Source organism: Amblyomma mixtum, chromosome 3 (genome assembly GCF_055824585.1).
Source record: "Amblyomma mixtum isolate Tamu chromosome 3, ASM5582458v1, whole genome shotgun sequence".
Lineage (NCBI taxonomy): Eukaryota > Metazoa > Arthropoda > Arachnida > Ixodida > Ixodidae > Amblyomma > Amblyomma mixtum.
This window is the reverse complement of record NC_143014.1, coordinates 40,514,865-40,532,468: the sequence shown is the minus strand read 5'-3', so window position 1 is coordinate 40,532,468 and position 17,604 is coordinate 40,514,865. Positions and strand designations below refer to the sequence as shown.

General features: G+C 47.9%; 2 protein-coding genes across 11 annotated transcripts in view; one reads left to right on the top strand and one right to left on the bottom strand.

Annotated features, from left to right (window-relative positions):
• Positions 1 to 10,145, top strand: part of LOC149349830 (uncharacterized) — an 80,942-nt gene extending 70,797 nt beyond the window's left edge. For 6 of the 7 annotated variants that reach the window (XM_089578825.1, XM_089578822.1, XM_089578820.1 and 3 more), the window contains 2 exons: positions 190 to 777; positions 6,060 to 10,145. In XM_089578825.1, coding sequence (XP_089434951.1) covers positions 190 to 777; positions 6,060 to 6,467 — 996 coding nt within the window. In that variant the 3' untranslated portion in view covers positions 6,468 to 10,145. The remainder of the gene's footprint in view (positions 1 to 189; positions 778 to 6,059) is intronic. The other variant, XM_089578824.1, reaches the window with a different exon arrangement.
• A 43-nt stretch (positions 10,146 to 10,188) lies between these two features.
• The window catches only part of htt (huntingtin), a 107,224-nt gene continuing 99,808 nt past the window's right edge, over positions 10,189 to 17,604 (bottom strand). For 3 of the 4 annotated variants that reach the window (XM_089578819.1, XM_089578816.1, XM_089578818.1), the window contains 7 exons: positions 16,792 to 16,859; positions 16,585 to 16,690; positions 15,790 to 15,952; positions 12,533 to 12,693; positions 11,204 to 11,291; positions 10,960 to 11,110; positions 10,189 to 10,660 (listed from right to left, as the gene is read on the bottom strand). In XM_089578819.1, the coding sequence (XP_089434945.1) occupies positions 11,003 to 11,110; positions 11,204 to 11,291; positions 12,533 to 12,693; positions 15,790 to 15,952; positions 16,585 to 16,690; positions 16,792 to 16,859 (694 nt within the window). In that variant the 3' untranslated portion in view covers positions 10,189 to 10,660; positions 10,960 to 11,002. The remainder of the gene's footprint in view (positions 10,661 to 10,959; positions 11,111 to 11,203; positions 11,292 to 12,532; positions 12,694 to 15,789; positions 15,953 to 16,584; positions 16,691 to 16,791; positions 16,860 to 17,604) is intronic. The other variant, XM_089578817.1, reaches the window with a different exon arrangement.

The window sequence follows — 17,604 nt, the reverse complement described above, 5'->3', positions numbered from 1 at the left end:
TTACGGTGGCCGGCAGTGTTCTTCCTTTTCTTTTCTTATCGGAACCATATATTTGGACAGAAGAGTCCCCGTTTGGTTCAGCTAGCCTGAGACCCGTGTGGCTAGTTTTGCGTTGCTTGGTATCATATTCAAAGAGTTCGGCGCCTTGTCTCGTCCCGTGTTGCCTTGACATGCCGTTGGGAACCGCAGAACCCGGCGGTGGTGCGGCCCGTGGCCTTCCGGGCGGTGCACTGGGCCGGTGGGGAGACCGACGACGGCTGCTCGAGCAGCGGCTCGGTGCTGACGCTGCACGAGGAGCGGCTGCTGCTCGCCGAGCAGCGTCCCTCGGGCCACCACTCGGCGCCGCTGCTGGAGCGCCAGCCGCGGGCGTCGGCGACGCGCACGGCCTTCCACCCGGCCTGCTGCAAGGTGCCTCCGTTCCACCACTCCATGCCGCACTTCGATTGCAAGGAACGGGCCCCGTCGCGCGCCTCCAGCGACGGCGGCGGCTCAGCCATGCTCGACGTGCTCGATTCTGGCCACAGCTCGGCGGCGCTGTTGGCCGAGGAAGAGGAGGAGGCCCCGTCGCCCAGTGATTCCGGCGTGGCCGAGCTCGAGGCCCAGCTGCGCGAGAAAGACGCCGAGATCGCGCACCTGCGCCAGACGCTGGAGCGCAACGAGCAGGCCATCATCCAGGTCTACGAAGAGAAGGAGCAGCTCTGGCGCCGGCGCCTTGAGGACCTGCGCGACCACTACGAGGAGAGGCTGCACCTGCAGCGCGACTTGCCCACCGGACAGGTGAGAGCTCGGGGTCTCATGACATTTACGCGAGCGGGCGCCTGTGGAGGAGGAAGGCAACGCGAGCAAGGCAACGCGAGCAAGGGGTACTGGTGTTTTGAAGCAGTGCACATTTTACAGGAGCTCCGAGTGCAGCTTTTCCTCGGACATGCATTGTCTCCAATCGGCTGGTTACCAAAGAACAGAAGGTTGCTAAATCATGTACCGTTGTTGAGCGGCTGTTTTGGCCATCCGCCTTGAGAACAATTTTTGCTGATTCGTAATTGAAACTAGTCTGCTTTGCAGTAGCTGCCTTGCATGCGCATTGCTAGTGATAGATTAAACTAAGCAGTGCACGCCAACTTGTGACGGTGCAGTCTGGTTTGCAAGAAAATGCACTTTACTTCCGATGTACTGTCTGAAACCAAAATAGCAGATTTCATGGTTGTCTGTGTGTGCGCGCGTATTGAAAGGGAAAATTGGCTTCCCCGCGCGTTAACTTTCCATTCTGACGCCTGATTAGGCGGCGTGGGGCAAAGAAGTAAGAAGAAAGTGGCTAGTGAAAGTGAGAGAATGTGTGTTTCCTCCCCAGTTCTCACAAGGCCATATAGCCTATAGGGTTGGTCGATTGTGTTGCAACAGGCTTGCAGGAATGGCGATCTTGGTGCTGTAACAGTGTAAATGGAGTCGGGCCTTGTTCGACCTGCGTGTTGCGACCTGTGACAGAAACCGCGGTAGCTTAGTGGCTGTGGTGCTCGGCTGAACCCAAGGTTGGGAGCCGAATTTTGATGGAGGGAAAATGCAAATACGCTGCCAGTTGTCGTTGCACGGTGATATGAAAATGGTTGGTTATTGGTCAGCAGGCTGAGCTCTCCCCGAGTTTGAGCGGCAAATGCCTCTCAAAGGAGGCCCTCCAGCGAGTGGCATGCACTGGTTTTCACGATGTCCCGGTTAATGACCTGCTAGCCGGACATCGCGGGGGGCTGTTTATGAGTGACGCCGTAGCGGAGGGCTCCGGATCAATTTAGACTACCTGGGGTTCTTTAACGTGCTCTTACATCGCGCAGCACACAGGTGTTTTTGTATTTCGCCCCCATCGAAATACGGCCGCCGCGGCCGGGATCGAACCCGCGACGTTGGGATCAGCAGCCGAACGCTAAAGCCACTGAGCCACTGTGTCGGGTTGTGACAGCCGCCTTCAGGTGCAAACGGAAAGACTTGCTGATAACAGCCAACGGAGGCGCGTTGCGCAGGTCGGGCAGTAGAAAAACGAAGTTCATGATGTAAACGATCTATATTCGCGTGTTTTGCAACTCGCCTACATCTCGCAGAAAAATTGATCCCGCCAATAGTGTGGACAAATGTCCACTTCTGACTTGGCGAAACAAACAAAAAAAAAAAACCTGGTGAAGGGGGGGGGGGGGGGGGACACTGAAGCTTCACCTAAGGATATGACGCGATAGCGTAAATGAGTCGTTCTCCCTCACAACACCCCTTGGGCAGTGGTGCAGCGGTCAAGCGATGCGCCACTGCCCTTCTGTGGCAGGTGCTGCCATTGGTGTCTTGTGTGACCCAAGTTGCTCTTCCCGAGCAACCTCTCGCGATCAACGATTAATTTAACTGGGTGGTAAGTTTGCTCACAATCCGGTGGGCAGGTTGTGACCACCCCACAAGGTCACGTGATCTAGGTTGTTTCTCTAGGGGTGGCTGCCAGGGCCACACTACGCCACCCTCTTTATCGCTCACAGCGCAGATAACGCCGACAATGCCAACGCCGGATTTTCCGCGTAACGCGGCCTTTAACGCTGGCTTTAGCGCTATCGCGTTGAAGTCAGAAGAGTGCATTGTCCTTGTCTTTCACGTGTATTTGGTGGGAACGAACGCTGCAAGCCGGAGTTCACGATTGCTTAGACATTTTGCCATCACCTTTGCGTCCCTGAGTGAGCCAAGTTGCGTGAATGGGGTTCTGCGCCCGCTGCACATTGCCGTTGCTTCAATGCCTGTCGTAGTCGCGCAGCATATCGCAGCTAGAAACTGTCCTATGAAAAGGCAGGGAGCACTAAGGGGTCTGCCACTCCGGCTTCGCGAAATTTAGTGCGCGCGAAACATTCGTAAACTGCGACTTTAACCGCATTCTGGAAATAGCTCGCGAAGAATCAGTCGTTTACAGTAACTCCGCCACACTAGCCTACGCTGATCACCTTCGTCCTCCTTCCAAGTATACTATCTCCGTTTTGCTCGAGTGAGCCGAACATATACTTGTTCGCTGCTCGACGGCGCCCGCCTCGCGCGCGGCGGTGCCGTTCGATGGCAGCTCTGTTTCGTCGCCTGTGGGCGGTGTCGTGCGTCACCGTGGTGCTGCGCTTGAAGGCCGCGTTGGGCGCGTTGTATAGGAAGGAACAAACACTGGAATTACTCGCTGGTCGCGCTATGCAGTAGCGGCAGCTATCTTTAGACTACCGCCATGTTCATTTTCGGGAATTGAAGGGTTTAACGTGCCATAGCGACACGTGGACTGTGAGGAACGCCGTATTGAAGGACTCCTGGTTATTTTAGAACACCTGGGGTTCTTCTACGCGCGTTATTGCACAACACACGGGCGCCGCGCTGCACACGTCTGCTGCGGTCCTGCAACCTTGGTCGCCGTAGCCGAACGCTATCGCCTTAATTCTAGTCATGCTGCAGAGTAGCCGACCGGAATGTCTTTTGGTCAACATGCATTGCCTTCTCACTCTCTCCGCAGTTTTTTGTGAGGGCGCCACATGGCGCCTGCGACCCTCTCGGGACGGTGGCAGCAGTAGCGTGGCTTCGGGTATATCGAGCAGGCCTCGTGTAAACAAACATTGCCTCCACTGTCCTTCGCGCGGGGTGAGCTCAAGGTGCAGGGCGCGGTATCTCTGGGTGCTGTCTACTTTCGTGCCTCCTTTCAGCGTCTGGCGCGCACAAGTGTTAGCGTAAATAAGCCGGCTCCTCAGACACGAGGGCTCGCGCTCATTTATCGCGGGCACTCGCTTGTTTGCCTTTCGGCCCTCCAGGAAAACTCGGCGCTGCTCTATCGCCCCGTGTCGGCTCTGGCCGGCCGTCCGCGGCAACGATAGCGCATCATTACACCATCTGTGCCGATGTTGTGGGCTGAAAACTGCAGTCTTCGGAGTGGCGGCGCGACGTGCATTGTGTTGCCGCAACTGATTCCGTAGGCTGTCATTTTGCGCCGAACAGTTTACCGAGGAGCCCGTGTCTCTCCCTGAAATCGGGCTGCCATTAGTTAATTCGTTTGCTGCCTTCGTGTACCGCGGCACTGTCAGCACGAAGCGGCTCCTCAAAGGAGGTCCTCCATCCAACAGCGTCGGCCGATTCTCATGACGTCGCGATTAATCCGCGGTTAGTACGCGCCCCTGTCACCCTAGACACAGGGGGTTGAACGCGGATTAATCGTGAGGTCATGAAAATCGGCCGACGCTGTTGGCTTGAAGGCCTCATTTGCCCCTTCATTCTTGAGTTGCGTCTGACTGTAGTGTCCGCTGTGCCTCGTTTCGGCTTTCACAGCTTTCGCGCTGCGTTCAGGGGAATGCCTATTCGGTCTTATCAAACGCGACGGTGGAGACCGATGCGTCGGGCGCAGTGTGTCATTGCGTTGTGCCACTGTCAGGGTTCACCATGTGTTGAAGATCTAATTCAGAAAGCTTCGTTCCTGTATGGCCACTGCGGTACCTAATTAAGTAACCTGCTTTTGCTTTAATGGGCCGTCAGCACGTCTGGCGACGATATTAGATTCAGGTTAGGCTGATCTGTTCGCGCCACATATAGAAGTTGGTGAAGATGACGATGCGCAATACACAGCGCGAGTGTGTGTTGCAGTTTAACACAAGGCGTGCTCGGCTTACTTCCATGCAATAAAGAAAAATTAGCTGCGGTTCAGCTACTGCTGAACCTGGTTAGAGAGCGAAAGCTATGGCGTATCGGGCAACTATAAGCGGCTTGGAGTCTGCAACGTTGCGTGCGTTCCGGACACTGGATAGGCAGCGCACCCACCTACCCTGGCCGGTGGCAGTTAATGGTTGATCACGAGAGTTTGCTCACCCAGTGAACGCTGCGGCCTATTGCAGCAGTGCCGCGTGTCTGCCACAATGTTGTCATTGCTAACGCATGCACCCCACATCTCTCTCTCACCACCCCACGTACTTGTAATCGCGATTAAGGCATCCACTGACCAAGAGAGCCAGTTATGCGCACTTCCTCTCCTTAAAATCATCGGAGTGTAAAACGTTGTCAACGCCAACGCCAATGAACGCCGACGGCTTATGACTTTAGTGTCACGTTTCTACCACAACGTTCTCAATGCCAACGCATGCAGCCCTCAGCTGAGGTGTCCACTGTTCCAAGAGGGCAGTTATGCGCCTTTCCTTTGCTTTGCAAGCTCCCCCTCCAATGGTTTCATAGTTTAAAGCGCGACTAAGGTGTCCACTGTCCCAGGGGGCCAGTTATGCGCCTTTTCTTTGCTTTCGAAGCTCAAGGTCATTTGAAGGTGAAAACTAGGCACCCGGCGATCGAAGCACGTTGTCCCGTAGTGAAGCTTTCGCTTCAAAAGATTGCGGCGATAGCCTAGCGCTCTCGCGCAGCGGCCTGCGAAGCTCTGCTCGCGCTGCCGCGGGCTCCCAGTCGTGGATATTTATTTGATTTTTTTTTAAAGCTGATTATAACATGGCGTTGCTGTTGCTAGGCGACGGCGTCAGGAAGATCGAGACAAGATTCATGGTCGGTGTTGGTGAGCGTATGAGTGCTTTCGCACTAAAAAAAATAAAAAGAACATAAGTGAGAGCAGTGATCAGAGCTGGCTGGCTCACAGAATGGTTACCGTTACGGCGATACGCCACTCATAACTGTACGACGATTGTTTACTTGTTATGGAAGGTTTACAGTGAGTGCTATGTGTGGGCACGGACTTGGAGATCTCGTCGCGCAGCGCGTGCACGGGTTCTGCCCTGCCGCATACGTGCAGCATCGCGAGCGCGACGCGCCTCCTTCCACGACCTCGTTTCACCGTTTATCACTGCGGCGGCCTCTTGCGCAAGCGCACAATTGCAAGTCACGCGTGGCGCCACCGGAGGTGAGTTTGGGGGGCTTTAGAGGTGAGCGGGCGCCGCCGTTCGGGAACATCGCTGCCACATGTCCCCTCCTCCTCCGCGCCTTCCCCTTGTGCTCCTTTCTTTCCGACCGGGAGAAGTAGGAATGACTCCCACTGTCGCTGCAATGCGAGGCAGACTGAAGCGGCGCATTTTTGAAGGCAGAATCATGGCGTGCAGGACGGGAGCCCAGCGGCGCCTGGCGGCACGGTGGAGGTGGCCAGCGTAGGGGCGCTCCAGGTATCCTGGCTGGACACGCCTCAGCTGGACAGCGAGGTGGCCGAGCTGACCACGCTCATGGAGGATTCCCGTCTAGCAGGCAATGACAACGGCGGCGACGAAGCGCGCCTGCTGCGGCTCGAGCTTCAGCACTGCCGGCGCCAACTGCAGCTTGCCTTGCAGGGCATCGAGGAGGAGCGTCAGCATTGGCAACACGAGCGCGACCAAGCCATCCAGTTCCGGAGGCATCTGGAGGCGAGCTACTGGCAGGTGTTCAACCAGAACCGCGAGCTGCTGCGTGCCGTGTCTCATGCCAGCTTGCCGCATGAGCAGCTTGACGGCTGGTACCACTCGGAGTCGAGCTGCTGACACCACACCTATCTGTGATATATCTTCGGTCCGGTGTGCTCCCATCTCCAGTTGAGAGGGGGGCTGCGGGGTCGGCGTGATCTCGGCGCTTCAGAACCGGAAGCTTCCTTTACATGCAGTTTCCACCGCTGTGGGTGAGGCGAACTTTCAGTGACACATGCAAAAAGGTGCATTAGAAGAGCAGTTGCAATGAATTGAGTGCAGGTCAAAAGGTGGCAGTTTACCCCGAGTAATCTTTCACATTCACAGTTTCTACATGTTTACAGCCAGGAGTGTTGTAACTTACTTTAAAAGAAGCCTATGCCTACCCACAGGTCGTAAAGAGTGTATGCATTATCATTACTTTTGTATTCACAGTTTATATGTATTGACAGCCAGGAATGCTGCAATTTACTTTTCGTTATAGAAAAAAAAACTTTTCTATGCATGCACAACATAAGTGCGTGCATTACCATTGCTTATTTTATGTTTGCATTTCTACATATTGTCAGCCAGGAGTGCTGCAATTTATTATTCTTCACCTTATTCTTAACCTTTTGTTATTCTTCAGAAAGAGCCAACATTTCCTGGGTGCATAAAGTCAAAGAATGGATGCATTATTATTGCTTATTTTACATTCATAGTTTTTTGCATATTGACAGCCAGGAGTCCTGCAATTTTTTACTTTTTCTTAGAAAATAACTTGCACATTGTTAATGAGTGGAAGAGTTATCACTGCTAGCTAAAGAGACTTAACAGGAGGGTTGTAAGTTAGAATCAGTGTGTCTAACAGCGCAAGAGAGCAAGGCTTCTCTTCTCTAGTTGGAGGGCCGCAGTCAGCTTCTCAGCGACTCCATGCAGGGAAACAACATCCCATGCTGCATATCTTATGTGATGATTCCTGAACTAATGAAGTAATGGCCTTGGCAAGCATGCCTTCGAGAAGCGTACTAGCTGGGCCTGTCACATTCGTCAGTTTGGGGAATCATCATGTCATAAAACAGTGCAATGAATGCAGAGTTTCCGGTTCTGTAGTGTTGAGATGAAATCACGCAGAGGGTTGCGCCTCACCCCAAATTTGCGAGCTTTCACAGTGCAGCACGATAAGCTTAAATAAAGGTGTTTTGCATTAAGTGTGCGACTGCTTTGTGCTGTGTGGATTTAGTTTTGGCCAACACAGACATTTCATGGCCACTCACCAACTTGTCAGTAGTTGTCAGTGAAGCTGCAACACATTTGTAAGTAGGCTGCACTGTAGGTGATTATTGCCCAAATCAAAGCACTTCTTTGTCACACCTGCACTGCAGCGAGCCATGTAACCCACTATGTTGTCAGTTAAAAAGTGCTCCCAAAGCAAGTGCATATTGAAGTAAAGCCCATTTACCAAACAGTAATATATCATTATACCCAGCGAGGTTGGTCATGAAATGTGTGGTCATAGTAATTGGGCTTCAGTGTAGATGGGCTAGTCTTAACACATGCCCGTCTACACGCTGCATCGTGTTTGAAATAAAAACACTTTGTAGAGGCCCCGTTTCTTTTGTTGTTTTCTTATTCTGTGCAATTTCATTTATTTGTCCCCAGCAGTGCTACAGGTCTAGCAGGCTGTGTATATAGTTAAATGGCTTTGTTGCCAGCCAGATAATGTACGTCTTGCCAAAGGTTGCATTCAGCTCTTGAATATGCATTGTTACTACATTGACGTCTCAAGAACAGTAGTAGATTGACCATAGAAGGCTTCTATGGGCATTGTTCTAGTGTGTCTGTACTATGTGGGCATTTGTGTGAGATGTGTCAGTTCCTGTGTGCTTGCTTGGTCAACTGCATTATTGCTCAGTTTCCCCAGTATTCTCCACCTTCTTGGGCCCATTTCAATTTGGCTGCGAACTCACTGCCACTTTACCATTGCCATTGCAAAGGTGTATGGGAAAAGCTGCATGTATTTAGCCCTGCATTTAAGTAATCAATGGAGCTGTTCATGTGCCAACAAGCTTTGAGAATATGTATTTTGACAACTTTCTGTCTAGTGTGTGAAATCTTGAATGCATTTCACAAGGTGGGATGTGCAAGCAGGTAAGCAGTTGAAAACGCCCAAGCAGTGTCTGCTTAAAGGGTGATGCTCTCCTTGCCTCATCTTCACTAGTGCCACAGCCATGATGCTGCAGTGGCATTTGTGATGTGGCCACCCTTGTTGAGGACGACACATCGCTGTGATGCAGTCAGTAGAGCTGCACACACATTTCATGTACTCCAAGTGTCGAAACATCGACATTTTGTAGTGTGCAGAGCTTTTCACTGCTGGCATAACCCATTAAAAAAAAAAAAAAGGGGAGTATATGTTGTGTAAACAAGGAACACATTTCTCATTGCTGTTTAATCATTCTGATGAAAGTTGTAGCTGTGCACCAGTGAACTATGAAAGAACACTGCTGTAGGCATTTTTTTTTTTGTATTCCATAACTGCACCGTTTAATTACTCCAACACACTAGCTGTGTGGGAATTGCTGTCTATTTCAAATTTATTACTGCATTACTTATACCTTTGGCTGAGACAGACTGCCTCTGTGGCAGTGCACAGGAAGTGATATCAAGCACCATCAGAGCTGCATGTCTTGACAGGTCAGAGACGGAATGTGTGCAACACTGGCACAGTGCCATCACGTTTTGTGCCCCCTGTTCAGCCATGGCCTCTGAGATAGCAGCTATGGCCTCTGAGGTTGATATCTTGGAGGCCACTGGAGTCCATCTTAACTAGTGGGTAATATGACTGCGAGCAGTCATTTAAAAAAAAAAAAAAGAGGCTGCTGGCATATAGAGAGACAATCTATGGGTGGAAAATTCTTTATCGATACATCTCAAATTACAATTATGAAACAAAACCCGTATTATAAATTCACTGCAGCTATAAACCAAACATTTGCAGCGGGGCTGTGCAACTCCTGGCCGTATGCATACTTGCAACTGGTTGCAATTCTGGCAGTGCGGGCTTATTTCTGCCCTAGTTGTTTGTGATGCACATGTTGCAAGGCCTCAGCTGGAGTAACTGCTGAAGCAAGCTGTCCACAATCCTCGATTCGATCTCAACTTGGACATGTGACTGCTTTGATCTCTTTCGTGTGGGTGCTATCCTAGAAAGTGTGACGGGATGAACTACACGCCAACAGGATAAATAAGCATCTCCCAGCCGCATGCAGTGAAAGCTAAAGTAGGACAAAAACCAATTCATACATACAGTCTTCAGAAACGGTAAAACATTGGTCATAAAGCTGTGAACTCTGTCAGTGGCCAGTGGGCATGCTGCAATCTAGCATTTCACTAAAGTGCACTAGCTTGAATCTCTTTTTGCTATCCACTGAGGACTGTGGCTGTTCCAGTGCAAACTCCTTTGTGCCAGCTAGTACATGGTAAGACTTGCACCATGCTTTACTGTCGGCCTTGCATGGTGGCAGAATGCTGATGTCATGCTCATGTCAGCTGAATATAACAGCACTGCGCAAGCAGTGTTAGTCAAAGGTATCAAAGTAGTGCTACAACAGTTGTTTAATTGAGGAGATGAAACTGTGTTTCCGGTTTAAACTGTCATTTATGAGCATAATACATGAATAAAAACTGTAAAGCATCCATAAATATGACATTACGTGTACCACATTCAATGGAAAGTACCTGCTGCTTAATAAAGTTGCATATCATGTTTTGTCACCGTGAGAACCTTGTTCATTTTTGTATTGGCAAAGACACAATCTCTTGTCACATTTCTTGCTGCATTTATTGGTTTCTGTACAAGGAAATTGGAACTTTTTTTTTTATATTAAGTAACCCGAGTAACATGATGCTTCACGTGCAGTGTAGTTTTGAGACCACAGCCAGCTTGAAGCTTGTGCGAGTAACAATATGGCATGTCGCTCCCGTGCAGCTGCATAAGTCCATCACGAAACTGACTAGAGTGCACGTCACTGCTCTGAGTCATGAAACACTGGAATCGTTCTGTGCAGGGCAGAAAGGGGCAGAGAAATGGTCGTAGTCATGCATGGGGCTGAGAGCACCTGTGGAATGCCTGGGAATGTCAACATGAACCATGTTTATCACACATCTGGCTGCTCCAACATGCTTAACAGCTGGCTGTGCACAAGACAGCCAAAAACATCGAAATCTGCCTCTTCAAGAAAGACTATTTACAGCACCACGTTGAGCTTTCAGCTGCTTGGTTTTTATTCCTGAAAACAAAACAATATAAAGCATTAATTGAATGAGATATCACAAACCTTGCAGTGCATACTGAATAAAAATCCTTGAGTGGTTTGCAGGGGATATTTTTATGGATTATAAATGAAGTGCAAGACAGGTGCTCATGGCTGACGGGACGAAAAAAAATGCAATCGTCACTGACGAGCCCCTCATTCAACAGCAAAAGTTAACAAGAGCTGCTATGGAAACATTCATATGCTGAAATGCAAGAACCTTATACATCAGAGAACATGAAATACATGGGAACCTTTGATCATGCGATGCTCACCTGAAAAACGAGAACACCCTTTTTTTGTCTTTTTTTTTTTGCTTTAAGGTGGCTGAGGCAGCTGTTTTAGAAGCTCTGCATAAGGGGTATCTGGAGTGGCCACACCTTTAATAATATTGTAAAACTGCGTTTTGTGTTGCTCATTCACAAGCTGGAAAAGAAAAAGAAGGTCCAAGTCTATCACGTGCTACTGGGGAGGTAAGAAAAGAAAAAGAAAAGAAAGAACAGCACAACTTGAACTTGCCTGCCTCTGAAAATCCAAAGCAGAAATGTAGAACAGCTGTTTGTCATGTTCTTCAAACATGCCCATTCTGCCCTGAATCAATGGGAACCTGCATTTAGTGGTCAGGAAAATGTTCTGTGACAATACTGAGCCATTTGACATAGAATTATTAGTCTGGAATTCTGCAACAATAAATTAATATAAATGCATACAACATTAATCTAAGCAAAAACTTCCACCACTCAATCAGTAGCAGTGTTATATGAGCAAGAAATTATGAAGTTTTAATCAGACTACCAGGATTAAAAACTAAAGTGCAATTTGTTGTTTTGCAGGAAGCTTCAGCATGTACGTAATTTTGGTTTTCTTGTTCAAATCGGGAAAGCACCTGCACTGATCTGGATGGAGTTAATTATCTGAAAGAACAGTTCAAATAAACTGACTGGTTCAAGCAGAATTTGAATTAGGCTTTGAATTTTGAATAGGAATTTATAAATACTGTAAAATTTCAACATTTCAAACCTTCACTTTTTGATTATAGCTTTGTAACAAAAAACAGGTACCACAGTTTTTGTAAAAGCATTTAAAACAAGACAAACCTTGCTTAATGTCTGTAACAACTCTACATTCAGCAAAATTTAAAATGCCGATTCTGTCTGCTTTAAAGGTGTCATGGCATCAAATTGCTGAATATGAGTTGCTTACCACATCTCGCGTCTCAAATGAAATGCTTCCTTCTGCTTACTTATCACTTGTCAAATGTAAAAGCTTCCAGCATCCACCGCGTTTTAACTTTTCAAGTGTTGTTTCCTACTGACTGGTTCAAAGGCTCCCAAGCAAATCTATTCCTTTGTTTCTGTGAACTTTAAGATGTGAATTTTAAGATGTAAGCGAGAGGTTCCCCTTGAGGTTGGCGATATTAATATTAAAATTTCGATTTGTGCTCTGTTCACTTTACTCTGAACCTAATGCATTATGCAATAATTGGTTTGGTTTGGTTTATGGGGTTTAACGTCCCAAAGCGACTGAGGCTATGAGAGACGCCGTAGTGAAGGGCTCTGGAAATTTCGACCACCTGGGGTTCTTTAACGTGCACTGACATCGCACAGCACACGGGCCTCTAGAATTTCTCCTCCAAAGAAATTCCAGCCGCCGCGGCCGGGATCGAAACCGCGTCTTTCGGGTCAGCAGCCGAGCACCATAGCCACTGAGCCACCGCGGCGGCTATGCAATAATTGAATTCAAAGCTGACAGCATTCAAACCACATAGGTACCACAAACCAAGGGCATAAGCGTTCATCATTTTCAAACTGCAGTACACGACTAGTGCAGACTTATGTGGAAGGATACAGTGCACGAAGCCAGACTGTAGCTGTTACTGCAACAAAGCAGCAGCTGAGACTCCAAATGGCCATCGCCAGCGGTGAACGCTGTGTGAAGTTTGATAATGAAAGGAGAACCCAATCTTGCATCAATTCTTCGTGGTTGCCTTCGTGAAGTCCTTCACACACCTGAAAATGCAGAACAGATTCAAGCAACATCAAGTTAGCTCAGCCAAAGTATTTACTGCTTACCGATCTTAAAGCCAATTTTTCACTGCAACAGGACGTCTGCTATTTGCATGTTCCACAGCACCACCAGCTGTGCAATATGGCAGACAACTGGATGATTGTGATCACAGTGGAAGAAAGAGAGGAGACCCGATGGCAGCAGGAGTTGTGGCCAGTTAGTGGACTTTCACGCAAAGCTCGGCCGCAAGGGGCAGCACCAGTACTGGGGCCTTTTTTGTTGCTCGTTTTGCTGGCATTTCTATGGGTGCTCCTAGCACGTGCGTTTGATTTTGATACATATACGACGCTTGCCTCCTTGAAATGATTCTGGCTGATTGGAGGGACACTTGTTTATATTTCTTCCCACATTACGGGTTATAATTTGACTCTGGGCTGTATGAGTGATCGCTTAATTGATGGGGCCAGCAGCTTCCTTCTTAGCGCACAGCTGCTTTCAAGTGAGCACTGCGTAACATACATTCAGAGGGGTGTAAGAGCACCAGAACAAAAAAAAAGCCCACATAGCTGCCAACATATGCAAGCTGTTCTTTGCTCCAGCTGTCAAGTGTATCGTGCTACGGAACTGATCATAAATTGGAACTGATCATAAATTCAGTGTTATGCTTTGGGATTACAACAGAAGTGCTTCAAGAAAACCAATGTAATGTGCAACATCAGATCTCCTCTCAGTACAAATGTCACAGAAACCGGCAAGTTGATTAAGAAAAAGTACTAACAGTCGAGTAAAGCAAAGTATATTATTACAATCTCATATTTAAATATGGTTGACATTCTCTACGAAGCTAACGCTGGCAAAAAAAAAAAAAAAAAAACTCGTGTGCTATGTGATGTATGTGCATGTTAAAGAGCCACTAGTGGCCGAAATTAATCATCCAAAGCATTCCACATTACATCCTCATACCAAAGGCTTTTTGACTTGGGCATCTAGTTGCCAATTCTTGTAGGATGACCTGTTGTTTTATGTTGTCGAATGCTTTACGCAGTCAACGGCAAGGATGTAATCTGGTGTCTGTTTGCAGGACTTATGGTTGATTACCCTTCGGAGCAGCCAAAGGCTCATATGTGCTCATACTCAGCCGATATCCTGCCTGAGCTGCGTGCTACCCTGGTTGTACATATTCAATATAATATAATGGGAGTGACCGCTTAATCTCTGGGAGCTTACCAAGCTCCCAGAGATTCTGGTCAAGCATTGTTATAGGAAATTCCTATTTTTATTTCAGAGGCGAACTACTGGCAGTCCTAGCCCACGGGAAACCATAATCGGCCCCCAGACACGATGGAGTTACATGGCAGGAGCTCAGAAACTTTAGCAATGAAGCCCAAGACCAGCTCCTACCTATTATAAACGAATCCTGGGAATCCGGACTGGTGTCAGATGCACTTAGACTATCATGATCTACTCCATACCGAAACCAGGCAAAGACCACACACGAAACCAGAGAACCTATGCCCATTCGCTTTAACGTCAACAATCTGCAAACTGACCAAAAGAATGATAAACAAAGAACACAGCATTATATTGAATATGTACAACCAGGGTAGCACCCAGCTCAGGCAGGATACCGGCTGAGTATGAGCACATATGAGCCTTTGGCTGCTCCGAAGGGTAATCAACCATAAGTCCCGCAAACAGACACCAGATTACACCCTTGCCGTTGACTGCGTAAAGCATTCAACAACATAAAACAACAGGTCATCCTACAAGAATTGGCAACTAGATGACCAAGTCAAAAAGCTTACAATTAGATATGCAGCTTCATGCAAAGCAGGCCGATTCGGCTTCATGGCAAGGTGTTGGGATGGAGTCCCAGAACCTATTACTTGGACAGGGGGGGTGCCCCAGAGCTCCACCCTTGGCTCTATGCCATTCTACTTGCCATGACCCGTGTAGCAGAAGCGCTCGAACAAGACACCTCGCACCACTTCATCATTTACGCAGATGATACCACTATATGGATGGAAGCGCAGGACTATGCAAACGAAGAGAGTCTGCAGACTGAACTGTAAGTGACAATCATCTGCCTTACTGACAGTTTAGACACCCTGGGACTACAGCTGTCACCAGAAAAGATGTGACGCAACTGATTAGCATAGACAGAAAGAATGCTGCTCACGCCAAAAGCAGATCACCCTGCACACTGGCGAACACGACATCATACCTACAAATGGGCAAACCAAGACCTTGGGGGAACAGATCGCTAGCTGTAACATTCCTTTCTTGGGATGGCATTGCGCACACGAATGAACATACACAGGAAGGAGCAGAAGACATAAAGAGCGCAACGTGTGCGCAACGCCATCCCAAGAAAGCTATGCACCAACTCGCCCAGCAAGAAGTTCTTCTACATTAGCTGTAACAGCCCTTGCAAATGGATTCATACACTCAAGTGAAACTGAGCTCCGATGGTGCACATGGTCCGAAGAATACCAAACAAGTATGGTGAAGCACGGCAGAAACCATACCAAACAATCACTAGAGCAGTTGCGGTTGGAAATATTCCGTACAGAGCACCCGTGTATGAGTTTTCTAATCGCGAGGTCGCACCATTACTGGTTTGCTGAAACACATAAGAATTGAAGAGCTGCCTAGGCTGGTAACCATGCCATCCATACGACACATAATAAAAAAAGTGAAAGTATAAATGTGATCTTTACTGGAAAACACAAGAGAAGCAGAGCATGTCATGGGGCAACCGAATTAACGGGATACCGAGGCCCATGGAGAAGAACATATCACCCCTGTGGGAGATGCTGGTCGTCGCATGAAGGCCACAGCGACCTATCAGTAGGCAAAACGTGGTGTTCACGCAGAAATTCAACAAAATGCGTGAGTGCGTGCACGCACACACACACGAACATACCTGGCAGGTTGCCCACAACCTGTGAGCAGCCAGCCACAAAGCATGGCTTCAGACAAACGAACAAACAAACAACAGCTAAATGCAGGGAATGACCACTATAAGTGCTACCGCACTAAAATATTTAGGTTGTATCACAGCACAAATCAGCAACTCACTATGTTGCACTGCTCACCTTGAAGAGCACTGCCGCTAGAAACTGAGGGTAAGGCTGCTGGTTAGAGAGGAACTCCCCAATAACTTTGTTGAGGATATCTTGTGCCGGAAAAAACTCGCCCAGAAATCCAGGTAGTATCTGGCTGATCAGATCAGCCTCAAATGGGTAGCCTCTTTTGATCCTGCACAGGAAAAAAAAAAAGGAAGGAGAAAAGGTACAGCCAAGAAGAACATGTACTGCCTGTTGCAGAAGTTAACAGTCGACCTTGCTGTTCCTCTGAACGGAGCAGTGGACTGTGAACTTTTGCAACAGATGGTACATGCAACAATTATGTATCACACATGTATGCATGCCCACGAACATACCATTTATTTATTCACTTGTGCATCCGTTTCAAATATTTAGTTATAGCTGCTAAAACAAGCAGCAGACTTGTACAGTCAGGCCGGAATGAAACGCGAACACGCATATGTCATACATTTCTGCTTTTCAGCGAGATATTCCTTTACAACCTATTTTCGATTATGCATTTCAGTAGGCCCTTTGCCCAGACACATGAATCAGGCTAGTTGTACACTTCAGCTGAAAGTAGGCAGGTAAAATATTTTGTTTTCTTGACGTGCTCTGTTCGCGTTTCATTCCGGCCTGACTGTACACATTATTTGTACCCTGAGTCACACTGGGACGATAAAACTCAATAAACTATAAACAATAAACTATGAAATAACAATCTTCCTCTAGTATAGGGGTGCAAGACAGACCTGTATAGAAGCTGCAACACTGTATCATCATCCATAAGAAGGAAATACGCACCTGTCAAACAGAAGAGTAGCTCTCTCCAAAGCTGCAGCTCGCTGCTCACTGTTGGCAGGCTCCAACTCAATTGAAGGCTGAGAACGTCGCTTATTTACCCCTTGAGCTAGAACAGCAATGACAAGGAGGGCATTGATATGCTGACCAACAGTCGACATAAATAGTAAAGTGCTGTTGCAAAGCACTGAAAGAATGTCAACCACATACCAATGTAAAGGGCAGACAGCATGACACCAAGGGCTGGCATTGCTTCAGTTGGCTTGCTGTGCCGAATGCTGGGAAACAAAAATTGGTGCACCTCATGTAACCCAACATGGAGAACTTTTCCAATTCTTTTTTTTCTGCAGCAAAAACATCCATTTCTTACACAGCTTTGCAGTTACTAAAGTATGTGTGTGTGTAGTGATGAAACTGGGTGTGTCCAAGGACCCCTGCAGATATATATTAAAAAAGTGTCGTTTTGTAAAAGTGCCTCATCAGCCTATAATTTTTGTGACAAGAGTGCCAGCAGTGAGTCAGAATGCAGCATTCAAACACCAGATTTTAGTTGTTAGTGACGATGGGACAAATCCGCTGAGGATATTGACAGCTGCCTGTCTCCAAGTTTAATTTTTGACTGTAAGCAGTTATATCACTCACACGCGGTATATTTGAGTACTGCTTGGAATACGATATTGACCATTTGCAAGAACTTACGCACAAATTCAGTCTTCACTCTGCCTGCAGCACATTACGAAACTACGAACATGTACAATGTATGAATACAAACTATGAATACGAAACTATGAATCTGCCGTTGCAGAGTTCTTTGAGGGCACAGTCCAGCCCTATCAACAGTTTCTTTAGGAAGCCCTTTTCGCTGTCGTCCTGACTGGCAGACTGCCGTCACCACTCATTATTAGTATACCAAAAAAGGAAAACTCTGGCCAAAGGTTTGGGTCAAAAAATGTAGACATTTCGGCTACCATATGCAAGCCTTGTTCCGGAACAAGGCTTCCGTATAGAAGCCGAAATGTCCAC